Genomic DNA, 18,568 nt, shown 5'->3' on the forward strand with positions numbered 1-18,568 from the left:
AGCCTGTGTGTGGATGATCGCCTCAATTGCATGCTTCCAGATCTTGAAGTATGCTAGAGTGTCCAGGTGTTGAGGGTCAATATCCAGCCTCTCGATGGTGAGGAACTTCTCCATGGTCCTTTGTAAGTGCTGCTGTGCAAGTAATTCTGATACAAAGTCCACAGACCATGCAACAGGTTTTAATTAGCTTAAACTTGTACACACCAGTCTTAGTATCTTTGCTGGCTCCATGTGTCTGACTGTTCCTGAAGGGGTCGGTTCAAATCATTATTTGGGCTGGTGATTGATAGCCAGCAGGTGGGGCCAGCCTCCCAGGTTGCCCACCTGCAGGTACAGTGGTTGCCCCCTGCAGTAGGCTGGTAAGAGTGAAGCCAATGTAGAGATTGTATCACCACAGGATGAGAGAGGAATATGCCTAGTGGTTGGTAATAAGTGGCGGAAATAGTAGAGGAGGATATGAAGGACATAAAGGCAGGTGTGGTGGTAGATGTGAGACCTATTTGCACACTAAAGGAAGAAAAATTGTCTCTGTGTTTAGCAGTGGTTCTCAACCTTTTTCTTTCCACTCACATACCACTTTAATCCCTATGGCATCAATGGTCTGTGATTAGTAAAAGATTTTTTAAGGTGGTATATGGGTGGAAAGAAAAAGTTACTCGTTATGTGCACAGTTTCATAACTCCAAAAGAAATCAGCCAATGACAATTTTTCTCAAGCAAAATATTTCAGTAACAATTGGGTCAAGAACAACCTTCCCTTCCCACTCACCTTAACCAATCCTTCACTAATCACAGAGCACCGATGGCATAGAGATTACTTAAAGTGGAATGTGAATGGAAAGAAAAAGGTTGAGAACCACTGGTTTAGAGCCATACCAATGCCATCAATGTCAGCACCATCTCCACAGAATGCAGCAGCTCAGGAGGCTGTGTAACCTTTTGAAAGGCCATCAGAGTGGGTGGTCAATGTGGACCTCTTCTTTGTAGTGTGACTCATCATTTTTGCTGATGAGGCCAAACTACTATTGTGTCATCTGCAAAGCCGAAAATTAAGATTGGCTGAATGGTGCACCAACAACAATCTTGCACTCAATGTCACCAAAACATTGGAGATAATAGTTGAATTCAGGAAAGGAAAATCAGAGGTGATTCCATTGATCATTGGGTAATCAGACGTTGAAAGGGTGAGCACATTCAGGTCTTGGGAGGATCGTTCCTGGATTTTGGAGGATCTTTCCTGGATCCAACACACCATTGGCATACTGAAGAAAGCATGTCAGTACTTTTACTTCCTCAGGAGTTTGGGGAGGTTTGGTATGACATCAGAAACCCTGGAAAATTTCTACAGATGTGTGGTGGAAAGTGTGTTGACCGACTGCATCACTGTCTGATATGGGTACACCAATACCCTTGAGCGTAAAGCCCTCCAAAAGGTAGTGGACACAGCCCAGGACATCACAGGAAAAAACTCTCCCCATCGTCGAGAACATTTACAGACAACGGTCCCGTCAGAGAGCAGCAGCAATCATTAAGGATCCACACCACCCAGCACATGCTCTGTTCTCACTGCTGCCATCAGGACAGAGATATAGGTGCCACAAGACTTGCACCACCAGGTTCAAGAACAGCTGCTACTCTTCCACCATCAGATTCCTCAACAACAAACACAATCGGGGACTCATTTCAGGACTCTTACTTGTGGACTTTATTAATTTTCTTTTTGTTCTCTCTGTATTGCACAGTCAGTTTGTTTACATTTGTTATGTTTACAGTTTTTTATTTATATATTTACATTGTGCTCAGTTTATTGTTTTGCTGAACCAATTAGCAGTAATTTTGCCATGCCTGCAGGAAAAAAGAATTTATGTACTCTGACAACAGATCTGAATCTGAATCTGAAACTTAATGACACTGTTGGAACTAAATCTAGTGATGCATCAAGGGTCAGACGCTTGAACAGAAGCAGGCTAAGCACACTGCCCAGAGGTGTGCCAGCTGAGAGGAAGTTTATTCAGCTTCTGCTTTGTTTTTGTGTTTCTGTTGTTCCTTCATCTGCCCTGTCGTACCCCATCACAGTACCCCGAAACTTACATCTTTAAGGGAAGTTTATCCAACTTGCCCTTTCTATTACCTCTGCAAGTCCTTCCATGAAGGAATGAGCTTTGCACTCTCATCACTCTTGGGTAGTGTGTATTTTTATTCTGATTAATAAATGCTCCGCCTCCTACTTTCAGGGGTGCGAGAGGCAGGTTTTAGAGGCGAGATCTGGAGGGAAGTGAGGCTGTCTGCAGTTACTGCCTCTTGGGCGACGCAGAGAGCTGACGCTGGAAAGCAGGGCGTAAAACCACAGTTCCTGATCTGGGTCTGGCTCGTACTGACAGAAGATCACAATCTGACCCCAGAGAATGAAGCAAACAAAATGGAAGCAGTTGTAAGACAGGGAGTCCTTCTGATGCAGCAGCATCAGAAATTTGGCAAGGTAAAATGCTTTTGGAAATATTCTCTGGGGAGGTTTTGTTCACTTGGAAGTGGGCAAGAAAGGCTGTTGTTTGACGCAGAGGCAGTTAATTTTTCATGCTTCCTCTTGCACAGGATGGTGCTGCACTCAAACCTTTCTATCACTTTTGTCAATTGTGCTGTCAGTGTTAAAGAAAGGAGGAACTTGCATTTCCACAACACTATCCTGAGTTCCAAACATGGTGAGCACTACAGAGTCAATAGGGGACTTTGTGGTGTGCAATCCCTAATGTGATGTGAAGTCCCAGCCTGCTTACTGTCAGCTCCATCAAACTGCATGGTTTGGCGATAGAATCAGCCTCACTTAATCAGTTTTCTAAAAATGGCCACGGCACCTTTTATATTTGTCTGGGAAGTATAGATAACATTTCAGGGAAGATGGTGGCTTCAACAGAGTGGTACTTTTTCATCATCATCAGGAACTACTGTGGCCTAGACCAGCGGCGGCTGGATCCCTGGTGGGGCATAGTGCATTTAAGGAGGGGCCACGGACTGAATTCATCAGATACTTTGTCATGTTTTTATGTAGTCAGTAAGAAGGGAAGAAACCAACTAAAAGGGGAACATAAATTTTCAGTAGAGTTTTAAAGGGGCCACACCAAATAAACATTGAGAATGGTTGGTTTAGATGATCGGCTCAAGACCTGCTGGGCTTTGTACCATTAACAGAGCAGATGCAGACTGCAGGCGCACATGCACATGCACATGGACACACACATATGCACACTCACTCACTCACTCACTCACTCACTCACTCACTCACTCACTCACTCACTCACTCACTCATTCACTTACTCACTCACTCAACCGTTCAGTACATTGAGATCATCTGAGGCAATGAACAGCGTTGTAGAAATGAGGGTTATGCATTCGTTTGATAATTATTGGAAATGGGTCACTTACTGTACTGGTGTGTGTGCTCCCACATAATATTTACCATTTTTATCAAGAGAGCCTTTGCACTTTTCCAGCACTCATGATGGATATTTGTAGAGAAATGTACAATGAAACTAGGTTTATGACAAACGAAGTAAAACGGAAAGTCTGCAGATGCTGTGATTGAAGTAAAAACACAATGATGGAGAAACTCAGTAGGTCATATGGTGTCCTTTATGTACCATAAGCAACGTTTCAGGCTTGAGCCTTTTATCAAGGTATGGACAAAAGGTAGGCAGGTGCCCTCTTTATCTTTGCAGTATGAAGTTCACAGTTTGACCTGCTGAGTTTCTCCATCATTGTGTTTTTACTTTATTACAAACCAAGCATCCTAGTTAGAAAATGAATGACCCTCAATCTTGTAACATGATTTTAAAGTATTTTTCATTGTTCTTTAAAGCGGATCATATTGTTTGATATTTAATTTCACTATATTTGGGTGTCAAATATATTGGGTGGTGCTGATTAGCTTCCAGCTCAACAGGTCAAGTTTCACCAATTTGCATTCCAGGGCATGAGGAACAACTTTGTTGCTTGTCTAGATGTTAATGTGAACCAAGTGGGGGGCACGGTTAGTGAAGTGGTTAGCACAATGCTTTTACAGCGCCAGTGATTCGGGTTTGAATCTGCCGCTGTCTGTAAGGATTTTGTACTTTTTCCCCATGTCTGCATGTTTTTCCTCCCACCATTCAAAATGTAGCGGGGGGTTGTGGGGTTAATTGGGGTATTTGGCTCATCTTAAAAACTTCGAAATGCTGGAGGAACTCCCAGGAATTCAGCATATGACGAGACAAAGATATATCGCCAAAGTTTCAGGCCTGAGCCTGTCTTCAAGGAAGCTTCTTACCTCTTCTTGGCTCGTGGCCTATTACCATATTGTATGTCTAAATTTAAATTTAAAAAGTGACTTTCTGGACCCTCTCAGAAGGCAGTTTGGAGTCACATACAAGCCTAACAAGGACAGGTGAACCAGATGAACCATTCAAGAGCTTTGTACTGGCACCAGCATTTTATTCCATGTTTGTTTAAAGCCCCCCCCCCCACCCCCACTTTACATTCTCAGCTGTTGTGCGATTTGAATGTGTCTGTCGGCCACTGTTCTGACAATGCTATCGCATCCTTGACTTAGAGAGGTCATGGGTTCAATCACAAGTTCAGTGGTCTCAGAATATGATCCTAGATGACAGTCAAGCCAATTTGTACAGTTGGAGGATGTAACTTTCAGATTACGAAGGCATGGTTAGCGTAATGTTGTTACGGCACCAGTGACCCGGGTTCGAATCTGGCACTGCCTGTAAAGAGTTTGCACATTCTCCCCATGTCCGTATAAGTTTCCTCCGGGTGCTCCAGTTTCTCCCACCATTCAAGAGTACCTGGGCTCTAGGTCAATTAGGTGTAATTGAGCAGCACAGGCTCATGGGTCAAAAGGGCCTGTTACTGAGCTGTGCCTAAATTAAAAGAAAATAAAAAAAGAAATTTGACATAAAGTTACCTAGCCTGACTTGAAGAGTGCCAGCAGGACCTGCTGGAATATCTTCCTGGAAGGGTGGCCCCCATCCTCGTCTAGACCAACATGTTAACATTTTCTGTAGTAGATGAGCTTGTTGGGTGGTATTGATAGGAGGTACGTGAAGAAGGAAATAAGAACTACAAGTAGGAGGAGGCCATTCAATAAGATAAAAGCTGATGTGTTGTCTCAGCATCTACAGTAAAACCCCTTATAACTGGCACCTGTGGGGATTAGTAGATACCGCACAAGTGTATTTTCCAGTTGCTTGAGACTCACACTTGCAATGCCTAACTAAAACACTTACATTAAGAATAAAGTTTAAAAGACAAATATTTTACACGCTATTTACACTGAACAAACTTCATGTGGATCAATATATAAACCTTAAAGCATTTTACTTATTTTCAGTCACATTCTTTGAAAACATTTAACCGTCGCTTCATCTGCAGGATCCTCTCCCTCCATGGAGCTGCTCAAAAGATCATTAGAGATAATTACCCCTCCCCCATCCCTCCAAGCTTCTGACCAGGGCAACTCTTACCAAGCAGGGATAAGGAGACAGCAAGCGACATCAACCAGCTCTGCATCCTGGGTGATCCCATTGCTGTTTCACATAAAATTATTCAAACAACTGCTACGAGCAAAGCCTGGCCAGGCCCTCCACTGGCTGAATATTTGCTCCCATCTTCACCAAAGCTTGATGTGTTGCTTCACAGAACATTTACAATTTTAAACGTATTTTTTTACTTCTTATATTATTTTTCTTTATTTTAATTTTTAAAATTTATTTTCCTTGATATTTTGCTGGTTGCTTGAATTCTGGATACCAGTGTACTTCTTCAAAGTCTTGGTTCCCTTGTTATCTAAAAATCCATCAGCCACTTCCTTGAATATACTCAGCGGTTGAGCCACCACAACTTCTTGAGCAACAAATTCCAATGTTTAATTTTGCTCGAGAAATGTTCTCTTTTCTCCGTTTCAAATGGCCAACCCCATTTTTGATTCCTTGCCCTCAATTTTAGGGCATCCTAGCCAGAGGAAGCCTCACAAGAAATGTGTTTGTTTTAACTAGAGCTCTGGGGCCCAGTCTGCTTAAGCTCTCCTCATCTGCCAAAGGTACACCCCAGGAGTCAGGTTTGGGAGCACATTTGACACAGAGCATCACAGCACAGCAGATGGTAGGCCAAAGCTGGAAACCAAACATCAGATGTGGTCTCCCCAATTATATTGTGTAATCAGCCCAAAAATTTTAATTAAAAAAATATTTAGACACACAGCACGGTAACAGGCCAATTCAGCCCTACGAGTCTGTGCTGCCCAATTTACACCCCATGAACCTACACCCTGGCACATTTTTGAACAGCGAGAGGAAACGAGAGCCCCTGGGGAAAACCCATGTAGACACGGGGAGAACGTACAAACTCCTCACAGATAGCACGGATTTGAACCCTAGTCCCGATTGCTAACGCTGTAAAGGCGTTGCGCTAACCACTATGCCAACCGTGCCACACATGTTTTAATATAATAATACTTTATGTACTAGGACATGCCCCTTTCTGACTGTGCCTGAGGCTCCTCCTCGGTCCAGGACAGTCGACCAGCATGGACAGGCCTCCATTCTGTTATAAATAAAAGCATGTCAATTTCTCTACAACTTCTAGTCTTTGAAGTTATTGATTGTGCATCAATAATAATATAATAAATAATAATATATAATAATAATTAAACACATTTTAATATAATAATATAAAATTTTTCATACTCGTCTCAAGTAACCACAGTAAATGCAAGCATATTGTTTGCCTTCCTGATTGTTTCCGTACTTGCATATTCACTTTAAGTCATTTTTATGGATACCCATAGATAAATCACAAAATTCTGCAGACACTGTGGTTGAAGTAAAAAAAGCAGAATGCTGGAGAAGCACAGCAGGCCAAATGGTGTCCTTTATGTAGCAAAGACAGATACAGAACTGATATTTCGCTACCTTTGCTACATAAAGGTCACTGTTTGACCTACTGAGCTTCTCCAGCATTCTGTGTTTTTAATAGACGTCGATATACTTCTGAAAGGCAAAATCTTTCAATCTCTCTGCATTTAAAAGAATACTTCGCTTTGGTTTAAAAAAAATTGAAAAGCAGACCCCTTCACATGTCACCTCATTACATGAAGAATGTGGAAGCTATGAAGAGGGTGCAGAGGAGATTTATCAAGACGGGAAACAAATTTTATGAAGCAAGGATAGCAGAGCTGGGACTTTTCTCTTTGGAGCATAGAAGGATGAGAGGTGACTTAATAGAGGACTACAAGATTATGCGAGACCTCGATAAGGTGGACAGCCAGCACCTTTTTTCCCCAGGGCAGGATCAGCAAACACCAGAGGACATCTATCCAAAGTGAAGAGAGGGAAGTTGAGGGGAGACATCAGGGATAAGTTTTGTTACGAAGAGAGTTATGGGTGCCTGGAACACATTGCCGGGGATGGTGGTGGAGGCTGAAAAATTAGGGATATTTAAGAGATTCTTAGACAGACACGGATGAAGGAAAAATAGAAGGTTACAAGGTAGGGAGTGTTTAGTACTTTTTTTAGGGATATATGGGTGGGCACAACATTGAGGCCCGAAGGGCCTGTACTGTGCTGTAGTGTTTTATATTCTGTCTCGTGTGCCCTGCCCCTTTCCCATTCACGTAACTTGTGTGTAAGCCCTGCGGCCTCCCTGAGCCCTCCTCACAGACCACACTGCCGTCCCTTGTTTTCTGCAGAAACTTGCTTTGAATAGATTGCCTCCTCCACTGGCCTGTTTCACATCTGTAAGTGCACTTGGAAACAACGTTTTCCACAATATATTGTAAAGATCGATGACTCATTCTGATCAAATGAAGTGCCGCACAGTGAAGTGCTAAATTTACGACTGTCAGCACTTTTATTTCAGGCCAGAGGTTGATGAGCAAGGAGCAAGATTGTGCCAAAAGGTGAAATTTAAATGTGGCAAAGTGGTAGGTGAGACAATTCGGAAAGAAAATAAAAAGAGGGTGAAATAAACTAAATGGGAAAGCTAAGCAAACAGATAGAAGCGGGATTGGGGGGGGGGGGGTGGTGCCCAGTGGGTCAGATAGGCACCTGTGTTTAGAATTGGTCTGTCAGTGGTTGGGATCCTCAACCAAGAAAGTGAAAACTGTTTGTCAAGCCGGTGATGTTCCACATATCAACTCGGCAATGCTGAACAGTAGAGTGTGAAGATAAGGAATATCTCTCTCTGTCCTTTTCACACTGCCAATCCTCCTAGGAAGCGGGTAAATTTGTGGGGCATGCTGCACCTCGGGAGCCTTTCCTACTGCACCATGATTTACCTGGTTAATCAGCCACCCAGCATTTTAGGGGGTGGGGGAGTCCCACCTCCAGAGGTGACAATGGGAGAGCAGGCTGTGCTTTCACACCACCAGAAGGCAATTAGTGAGTTAACTTGGCCCGGGTTCTGACATTTGCCCAGATGAATTTAACTCGCCCTGCCAGGTTGGGATGCTTCACACTGCTCGATTACTGGGAACGGACCTGTTAAATTAGTCGGTTAACCCACACAGAATCGGCTGTGTGAAAGTACCCACAGAAATGAAAGTCTGTCTTCCTTTGGAAAAATCTTTGCAGGTTTTGAACCTGATTCTTGCTGCTCTCTACGGATATGCCTTAGGAGATCACCAGCTCCTGTCCTTCAGTTTGTCAGCATCCAACAGGTTTTTCTTCAAAGGAATTCTGATAACTTTTGATCTTAACCAGATCATTTGGTTATATTTAAATCCTTCTCTTTAGTGCAAATAAAGTTCACCTTTAACTATTTACAATTATTTACTAATATTTACTATTAACACTTCACAAGATGAACTTTTTCCGAAACTCTGCTTAGGTTTAGAACATAGAACGTTACAGCACAGTACAGGCCCTTTGGCCCTCGATGTTGTGCTGACCCATATATTCTGACCAAAATTAAATAAAATGAAACCCTCCCTACTCATAGCCCTCTATTTTTATTTCATCCATGTATCTGTCTAAGAATCTCTTAAATCCCCTGATGTTTCAGCCTCTACCACCACCCCTGGCAAGGCATTCCAGGCACTACAACTCTCTGTGTGAAAAACTTACCCCTGATGGCTCCCCTAAATGTTCCTCCATTCACATTGTACAGACGTCCCCTGGTGTTTGATTCTGCCCTGAGAAAAAGGCACTGGTTGTCTACCTGGGATCTATGCCCCTCAGAATCTTGTAGAACTCTACTAAGTCATCTCTTACAGATCCATCCCAGATAATGCCTTGTTGCAATCTGGAAAGTATGAAATATAAAAAAGACAGCATGGCGGTAAGTTGTAGGTAATTTGCATTATGTGTAGGTCAGATTCTAACCCACCCAGAAGCAAGGTAAGAGCCACCATAATGATAACTTAAGAAGAACTTACTGCTGCATCTTGCTGAGAGGGGGCTGGAGAACACAAACAATACAGGAACAGGCCCTTGTGCCCACGAATGTGTGCTAGACATGGTCCAAAATAATTGAAAGCTCTGCTGCTTGCATTTGATAGCTATCCCTCCATATGTCAATCTTAGAAGCCTCTTAAAGCATTACTATTGTACAGTAGAAATCTGAAAATCCAGACTGCTCGAGGATAGGGTAGGTCTGGATTTTCCAGATTATCGGACAGTACTTTTAAAATTCAAATTTAAGGAGGAAGAAAAAATGATCAGGTAAAATTTTGACAGTTTATTCATAGCAAATACAGTGCACTTCATTTATCAAAACGAGCAGTTTTAGGGAAAAATAAAGTGGTCGCTTGTTGCTCCTGTATATCTGGTATCTATGGCTTTTACACACTCACATATGCAAAAGCCTGCTAAATTTAAAAAGTTTGAGGGTTTTTGAAAATTACAGATTCTCGGGAGGCCCAGGTTTCTGCCATCTGGATTCTTTTGACTTCTTCAGTAGCTGCTTCCATCGCTACTACCCGCAGCCAGTTCCAGGCACCCACCACTACTCCTAGCAGCCCATTCCAGGCACCCACCCCTACACCTGGCAGCCCGTTCCAGACACCAACCCCTACTCCTGGCAGCCTGTTCCAGGCACCCACCCCTACACCTGGCAGCCCGTTCCAGGCACCAACCCCTACTCCTGGCAGCCCGTTCCAGGCACCTCCCGCTTCTCCTGGCAGCCCATTCCAGGCCCCCCCCCCACCCCCACATCCGGCAGCCTGTTCCAGGCTCCCACCGCTACTCCCGGCAGCCCATTCCAGGCTCCCACCGCTACTCCCGGTAGCCCGTTCCAGGCTCCCACCACTACTCCCGGCAGCCCATTCCAGACACGGACCACTCTGTAAATTGTCTGCCCTGCACATTTCCCTTAAACTCTCCACTTTAAATGTATGTGTGACCATTTTACCCCAGGTAAAAGATTCCGACTGTCTATCCTGTTAATGTTTCTCATGATTTTATAAACTTCAATAATTTTTATCTTCTTCCTTTGATGCTCCAAAGAAAATAAGTTTGTTTAACCTCTCCCTGAAACTCATCCCCTCTAATCCAGGCAACATACTGGTAAACCTCTTCTGTACCCTTTCCAAAACCTCCAGATCCTTCCTGTAACAGACCTGAATTGCAAATAGATTCCATGTGCATTCTGACCAAAATTTTGTCTGGGTGTCACATGTCTTCCCAACCCTTCTACCCAAAGAAGCCAAGCAGACCATAATTCTACTTGAATAGCCACGTTCAATGAACTATGGACCTGCACCTCAATACTTTCAAGAACCCTGCTATTAACAGTGTACATTCCCTTCACCATTATGTTGTGTGTCTGCGTGTTTTACACCGAGGACCGGAGAACACTGTTTTGTCAGGTTGTACTTGTGCAATCAAATAACAATAAACTTGATTTAACTGCCCATTTCCTCAACTGCTCGATATTCTGGTTTTTTTGATAACCCTTTTCCACAGCTATTCCCATCCTTATTTTCAGCTGGGACACTGTTCCAAGTTCATGGACCTCCTTCCCTGTGAAGCCGTTATGTTTTGGTTTCTTCTGTACTTCTCTCCTATCGACCAGATAAAAAAAAACATAAAAATATTTATGTTATGTGAGATGAAAAGAAATCAGGGCTTTTAATTAAATATGTGGTGACCCTCATCGGTGGTGGGGGATTGTGAAGGGGGCGGAGGCCCCTGTTGAGAATGGCTGCTCCACACAGTCCACATCTCCACTAATTTTTGTATCATCTGAAGTCTTACTTACTCACCCACCTAATTTTTCATCCAAGTCATTTATGCACATCACAAACAACAAGGGATCCAACACTGATCCCTATGGAACACCACTGGTCACTGGCCCCCAACCCAAACAACAGCCTTCTTCTGCTAGCTTCTGTCTTCTATGAACCAACCAATTTTGTATTGAAAGTATCAACTCACCATGCACCTGCATCTTCTGAACCAATTTTTCATGAGGGACCTCAACAAATGCCTTCTTAAAGTCCATGTAGACAACTCCCTCATCATTCACTTTTGGGACCTCCTCAAAAAACTCAATCACATTGGTAAGACATGACCTGCCCCTCACAAAGTTATGTTCACTGTTTCTAATCTGTCCATACTTCCCAAATGTACATAAATCCTTTCCTTAAGTTCTCATTTCAAATTGTTTCCCCATAACTGATGTGAGGTTTACTAGCCTCTCATTTACTAGATGATCCTTTTTCCCCCTTCTTGAACAAATGTGCAGTATTGGCTCCTCTTCAGTCCTCTGGGACCTCCCCTGTCGCTGGTGAGGATGCAAAGATCTTTGTCAAACCCCAGCAATCTCTTCATTTGCCTCTTCATATCCCTGGAGATCTGTTGATCTTAATGCTCCTCTTTCTTGAACTCAAACATGACCATTCTCCAGGTTAGATTGAAACTGGGGAACTCAGCCTCAAGATTCGAGGGAGCAGGTTAAGCACAGAGATGAAGAGGAACAACTTTTCCTAGGGAGGTGGATTGGTGAAATTCTCTGCCAGGGAAGGAGTGAAGGCTACTTTTTATTTTAAAAAAATTAGACGTACAGCACAGTATCAGGCCATTTCAGCCCTTGGGTCCATGCCACCCAAGTTACATACTGGTACGTTTCAAACAGTGGGAGGAAACCAGAGCCACGGGGAAAACACAACCATGGGGAGAACGTGTAAATCCCTGACAGGCAGCTCAGGATTCGAACCCTGGTCCTGATTGCTGGTGCTGTAACAGCGTTGCCAACTGTTTAATCTCATTGAATATCTTTAAAACGCAGACAGAAAGATTTTTGCAAAGTAGGGGTATTAAAGGTTATGGGATAAAGGTGGGTTGGAAGAGTTGAGTCCATGGCCAGATCAGTCATGATCGAATTAAATGATGGAACAAGCTCGATGGGATGAATGGCCTGCCTCTGCTCCTATTCTTCACCTTATGTTCTTGCTATCCTCCCTGTCACTGTCCATGACCTTGGTAAACACCAATGTAAAGTACCTTGCTCACTTCCTCTGACTCCATGCATACATTCCCTTCTTTGTCCTTGAGGATACTCCCATCCCCAGAGATCTCCACTTGATTTTTAATGTAAGTGTAACATGTCTTGGGATTTTTCTTTTAATCCTGTTCATCAAGGACATCTCAAGTTCCCTTTTAGCCATCTTAATTCTCTCCCTGAACTCTTTCCGAGATGGATGGACAGTTTGATGCAGTTGACAAAATCCTTTCCTGTATTCGCCCATTCTTGTAGCCTGCCCTGGGACAGGTGCCAGCTACAGATGCTGACAGTGGTGGGACAGATTATTCTGCACCTGCCCTCCAGTTCCTGACTCATGATGATATATTTCACACATCAAAGAGTGGCAGTTTGAGCTGTACATGCTAATGTTGCCCTATAAAAATGGTACAAGCTTTAAGACTACGAGCAAATATAGGGGAACACTACTCACCTCCATTGCTGCCTCACCTCATGTTCTGCTGAAGCCCTCAGCTTTACTGCTACCAGACTTGTCTGTTCCGATGGTCTCCAGCCAATGTCCCTTTCATCCATTATTCCCTCTGCTCACCAATTCATGCAGGTTCCAAATCAGAATCAAAATTTATTGTCATGAACGAGTCGGGAAATTCATTGATTGGCAGCAGCGTCACAGTGTAAACATTCATATAAACCAAAAAATAAATAAAAATAGTCGAAGTTAGGCAGTGTCTTTAGTTCATTGGTTATTCAGGAATCTGATGGCAGCAGGGAAGAAGCTTGTGCCACTGAGTGCTCTCTTCAGGGTCCTGTACCCTGATGGTAGCAGAGTGAAAGGCCTGGCCTGGCGGTGCAGGTCCTTGAAGATAGAGGCAGCTTTAACTGCTTAAACTGTTCCTGAGTTTGCTCATGTATTCTGTCTGAGGGTCTACTACTAACTTAAAATTTAAATTTATCCATATAGCACGGTTACAGATCCTTTCAGCCCACAAAGTCAAGCTGCCCAATTACAACCAATTGACTTCCAACCTCCAGAACGGTGGGTGGAGATGGGAGACCTGGGGTAAACCCATGCAGACATGTGGAGAACGTACAAACTCCTTACAAACAGCGCGGGATTTGAACCCGGGTCGCTGGCGCTATAACTGCATTGTGATAACCACCACGCTCACCCTGCAGCACTTCAACAATATTTATTTATTTTTTTATGCATCTATAGACATGCTGCTAATGTATCTTTAGTCTGTTTTTGCATCAAGGACTGGAGAAGGTTGATTTGCCGGTTTCAATGGCAGATTAACCATTAGGCTGAGTAAGTTTAAGCCTAGGGGCCCTGAAGGGAAGGGGGCTTGGCAGGAGCGGGGTCGTGGGGCTCCTGGCAGGAGTGGGACTGTCCCAGCAGGAGCGGGGATGTCGAAGCAGGAGCAGGTATGTCGGGCTCCCAGCAGGAGTGGGGGCCTCGGGCTCTATGGTTCTTTTGATCCCAAAAGTTCATTTGACCCCCTGGCATTTTTTGACCCCTTGGATAGTCCCATCAACCCCCAGGGGTCAATATCAATTACTTTGGAAACTCCTAATATGTTATTTTTATTGAATATTTTATTTACAGTCATAAACAGTGTCATAACTTAATGTCACTTTATTCTATTCAATGAAGGGTGGGGCAGCGGGAAAGATCAGGGAGAGCCTTACTAAAGTTCACTCACGGGTGGTAGTTAATCCACCACTGGCTGGTTTGTACTGGATGATAATAAACTTGACCTAGAGAATGCACTTCCTTTCTCTCCAAATTCCTCCATGGCCTCCCCTCTCTCCTGTGCTCTCTGAGCTCCTGCCGTGCCTCACCTCTGCTCTCCAACACAAATGGACTTCCATAGCCTCAGCTGTGGTAGTTCGGCTACCAGAGACATGCACTTTCCCATTCTTGCCAAAACTCTTTCTGCTTCTCCCCTCGACTCGAAAATGCACTTTAAAACCTCATGTGTCCAAACATTTTTCACCTGTTCTCATACCATCTCATGTCATGGGGTAAAACACGAAAGTTGGCAGACACTGTGGTTGAAGTGATAACACAATACTGGAGAAATTCAGCAGGTCAAACAAAGGGCGGCACAGTTAGTGTAGCAGTTAGCATTAAACAGTTACAGCGCCAGCGATCGGTACCAGGTTTTGAATCCCATGCTGTCTGTAAGGAGTTTGTACGTTCTCCCTGTGTCTGTGTGGGAATTTCCCTGTGGATTTGGTTTCTTCCCACCCTTCAAAATGTATGGGGGGTTGTGTAGGTCAGTTGAGTGTAATTGGGCAGCATGGGTTCATGGGGCAGAAGGGCCTGTAACCAAGCTGTATGTTTAAATTTTAAGATAAAGATACATAATCAACATTTTGGTCTTAAGTCTTTCATTATGATGTAGGCAAAAACCATACTCAATTTCAAAATCAAAATGAATTTGAATTGAACGTTCAAACTCCACATAGACATCAGCCGACGTCAGGATTGTACCTGGGTCATTGGAAGTATGAGGTTGTGGTTTTACCAGTGCTGATCTCATGATGTTACAAATGTCTTCTGATTCAATTTGTACCAAGCTCTATCTGATAAAAAGCTTGTCAAGGACACTGTGCAAACATATGCTGGAGAAATTAGCACATCAAACAGTGCACTTTATAGAGCAAATGTAAAGATACATATCCAAAAGTTTTGGGCTTGAGCCTTTCATCAAGATATGAGCAAAATATAGGCTGGCGGCCAAACAAAATGTTGGGCAAAAAATGGATAAGGGACACTGGCAAACAAGAGCAGGGGGGATAGCTCTGTGAATGGAGAGGGAAGGGGGTGGAGAACTGGAGGAAAGGAGACAGAGGGATGGGGAAGGAAGGGAGAATGGTGAGTGGACCAACAGAAACCAGAGAAGTCAACGTTAATGGCATCTGGTTGGAGAGTGCCCAAAATCAAATGTTGTTCCTCCAATTTATGGGTGGTCTTGGTTTGACAGTACATGAAGCCATGGTCAGACATGTCCATGTGGGAGTGGGGTGCAGAATTAAAATGGTTGGCCACTGGGAGATCTCCATCACTGATGCGAACAGTGCGAAGGTGCTCAGTGTCATAATGCCTGTGTGAAGAATCCAGGGAGAATTTTATTGCATTTAAGGTGTTTAACATAGAAATAGGGGTGAAGCAAAGCATTGCTGATGACACTGAGCTCATTCGACAGCTGAAGCACTTAATTACCAATGATATTTATGTTTTGAGTGGTGCTAAATGAGTTGGTCTCAAAGGGATATGCACCACCCCATCTGAGTTGCCTTGTGTAGGTACAGCAAGTGGAAGGATTCCATGCAAGTCCATCTAAGACAACTAATCAGTTACCAGTCAAACCATGTGATAGTAGATCCCTTCTGAATAAAATATTTCAAACAGCACACCCCAACATGACCCTATCTGAACCCAGGAGGAATTCAATATAGGAGAAGGCTGCTTTCAGCACCAAACCAGGGCATTTCATGGTCAGGGGAAGTCCCGCGGGTTCCCTTGGTACTCAGAATAAATGAAACCACAAGCCCAGGTCTGGTCGGCCCCATGTTGTGCACTGGGTCCAGACCTGCATTGGGTGGGGTTCAGAACAGATCTCCAAATCACTCGGGAGGTATTTTGGCCATGGAGTAAGGCAGAGTTGAACAACGTGTGTGTTTCCGTAGAAATGTCCGATTTACAAGGGAAGACTTGAGAGATTAATTCAAATAGTGCTCCACCTAATAGGAACAGGAAATTAAACTGCCTCGTTCGTCAACAAAGACTCACGAAGCAGAGCCAGGAATGGGGACAGAAGCAACATTGTGGTATTGTCAATTGGTGGGGAGAGAGGACAGCAGGCCTCATGCTGGCAAATAGAATGAGTATTGATTAGAACTTGGGGGTCAGCATGGATATGGTGGGACAAAGGCAGTGCTCCCTCTAAGCTCTGCATGTGCACACACATGTTTTGCAACCAGCGCACAAAGGAAATTAATGTGCGCACTAAAGATTAGTTACCTAAAATAATATAATAATTAATAATCTTTAAAAATCTTAACTAAATTTGTTACTTCATAGAATGCAATCATGTGTGTATCAAATAGTTTTAGTAGCCATGAGAGATGGGCTATGCCACAATGGTCTTGAGCCAATTTCAAGTTTTAATTTGCACAGGCATCCAGTGCGCACATACTTTTGCTTTAGGAAAAAAAAATTAGCAGAACATAAGATTTTTGTGCACACTGACTACTAAAAATTAGAGGGAACATTGGCCAAAGGACCTCCTTCTGGATGTATGATTTGATGATGTCATGTGTATGGATAGATGGCATGAGATGACACTGAAATCTATTTCATCTGGTTCCAGATGTTCTGAATCTCAGAGTAATGTAAGATCAGTAAGAGAGCATTTTTTGGCAGCAGTGAGGACATTGTCATTTACAGATCATACAGCCACACAAAGAAGGCATCTGCCCAACTGATGCAGTGGACACCTCAGCAGATTCAAGCAGCTCCAGGATTTGTGGGAGGCCAAAACATTTGGTGGGAATTGGACTGAGCATGCTGTAGCCAGTGATAAAAATGCACAGAAATACTGGAGGAACTCAGCCGGGCTCGCAGTGTCCATTGGATGTAAAAATTGTAGTGATACAACCACTACAATGGCCGTATTCCTACCAGCCTACTGCAGGGGGAAACCACTGTACCTGCAGGTAGGCACCCTAGGAGGCTGACCCCACTTGCCAGCTGTGAATCACCAGCCCATATAAAGACTTGAGCTGGCCCCTTCCTAAACTAGTCGGGCACGTGGAAACAGAGGTTATACAGACCTGGTGTTCACCTGGTGTTTAACTTTAAGCTAATTAAAGCCTGTGGTACAGTCTTCTTGAGTTTTTTGTTTGTTTGCTGCACCACAAAGATATATAACCAAAATTCTAGGCCTGAGCGCTTCTTCAAGAAATTTCCGACTGGCTGTGTGTTTTATTACAATCACAGTGTCTGCAGACTTTTGTATTTCTCTCTGTAGCCAGTGATAAACTGAGGTTGGCAGAATCACAAATGGCAACAAGGAAGCGTACAGGAGAGAGAGAGAGAGATCAGCTCATTGAATGGTGTAATGATAACAACCTTGCACTCAAAGTTAGCAAAACCAAGGAGATGATTGTGGAAGTCAGGGGAGCACAAACCAGTTCTTGTCGAGGGCTCTGTAGTGGAGAGGGTCAAGAACTTCAAATTCCTGACTGTCAACATCCCAAGGATCTGTCTTGCATCCTCCACATCGATGCAAAGATTAGAAAATTAGAGAGGAATGTAACAAGGACCTCACAATAATCATGGCATCCTTAGTCTGCAAACAGACAAACTAGTGGACAAAGTCATCAATGTATACAGGATGGGCTTTCTACCTCAGCTAGTGGCTGAAAGACTCCACAGGACAGTGACCACAGTGGTGAACCACTGAGGGACTCAGCGGCTGATGGACCCGCACAGGCTGCAGGCTGCTGGAGACTGGCTCATGGGAACCAGGTGTCGGAGCCAGGATTGGAGATGGTGCTGAGGACAAGAGGACTCCTGAAGGGCCTCAACCGTATAGGAGGTTTGGACCTGGAGCTCTGGTTGCAATGCATTGGACAGGAGTCTGTGCGACAGTATTCAGTGGCCTCTTTATTGGGGGCCTCTCTTTCATTTAGCTTTTCCAAGATCAATAGAAATGTATCTAATCCAATACATTGCAAAACATTTCCAATTTAGGAAATGTTTTAATTTTAAAACTTTGTCTTATCTAGTGCTGTGGTGATACACCACTAGCCTACTGCAGGGGGAAACCTGTGTACCTGCAGAAGAGCTCTGGCCGGCTGTCAATCAGCCAACCTGAATGGACCATGCCCCACCCGGTCAGCTGGCAATCACCCTCTGTGATATAAGCTAGATCCGGCCCTTCGAGGTCAGTCTCAGAGTTTGAAATAGCATTCTCACAGCCAGCTCTGTGGAAGTTTATGTTGAATAAAGCCTGTAGAACAGACGTTATGTTTTGTGTCTGCTCTCTGCTTGATCGCGCATCACAAGAGCTATCTCTCATAATTATTTATTTTTTTCA

General features: G+C 43.8%; 1 protein-coding gene across 2 annotated transcripts in view; it reads left to right on the forward strand.

Moving 5' to 3' along the window:
• The first annotated feature begins 2,196 nt into the window (after positions 1–2,196).
• LOC138753903 (docking protein 2-like) overlaps positions 2,197–18,568 on the forward strand; it is a 77,650-nt gene continuing 61,278 nt past the window's right edge. For both annotated transcript variants that reach the window (XM_069917449.1, XM_069917450.1), the window contains exon 1: positions 2,197–2,478. In XM_069917449.1, the coding sequence (XP_069773550.1) occupies positions 2,212–2,478 (267 nt within the window). In that variant the 5' untranslated portion in view covers positions 2,197–2,211. The remainder of the gene's footprint in view (positions 2,479–18,568) is intronic.

This window comes from Narcine bancroftii, chromosome 2, assembly GCF_036971445.1.
Source record: "Narcine bancroftii isolate sNarBan1 chromosome 2, sNarBan1.hap1, whole genome shotgun sequence".
Classification (NCBI taxonomy): Eukaryota; Metazoa; Chordata; class Chondrichthyes; order Torpediniformes; family Narcinidae; genus Narcine; species Narcine bancroftii.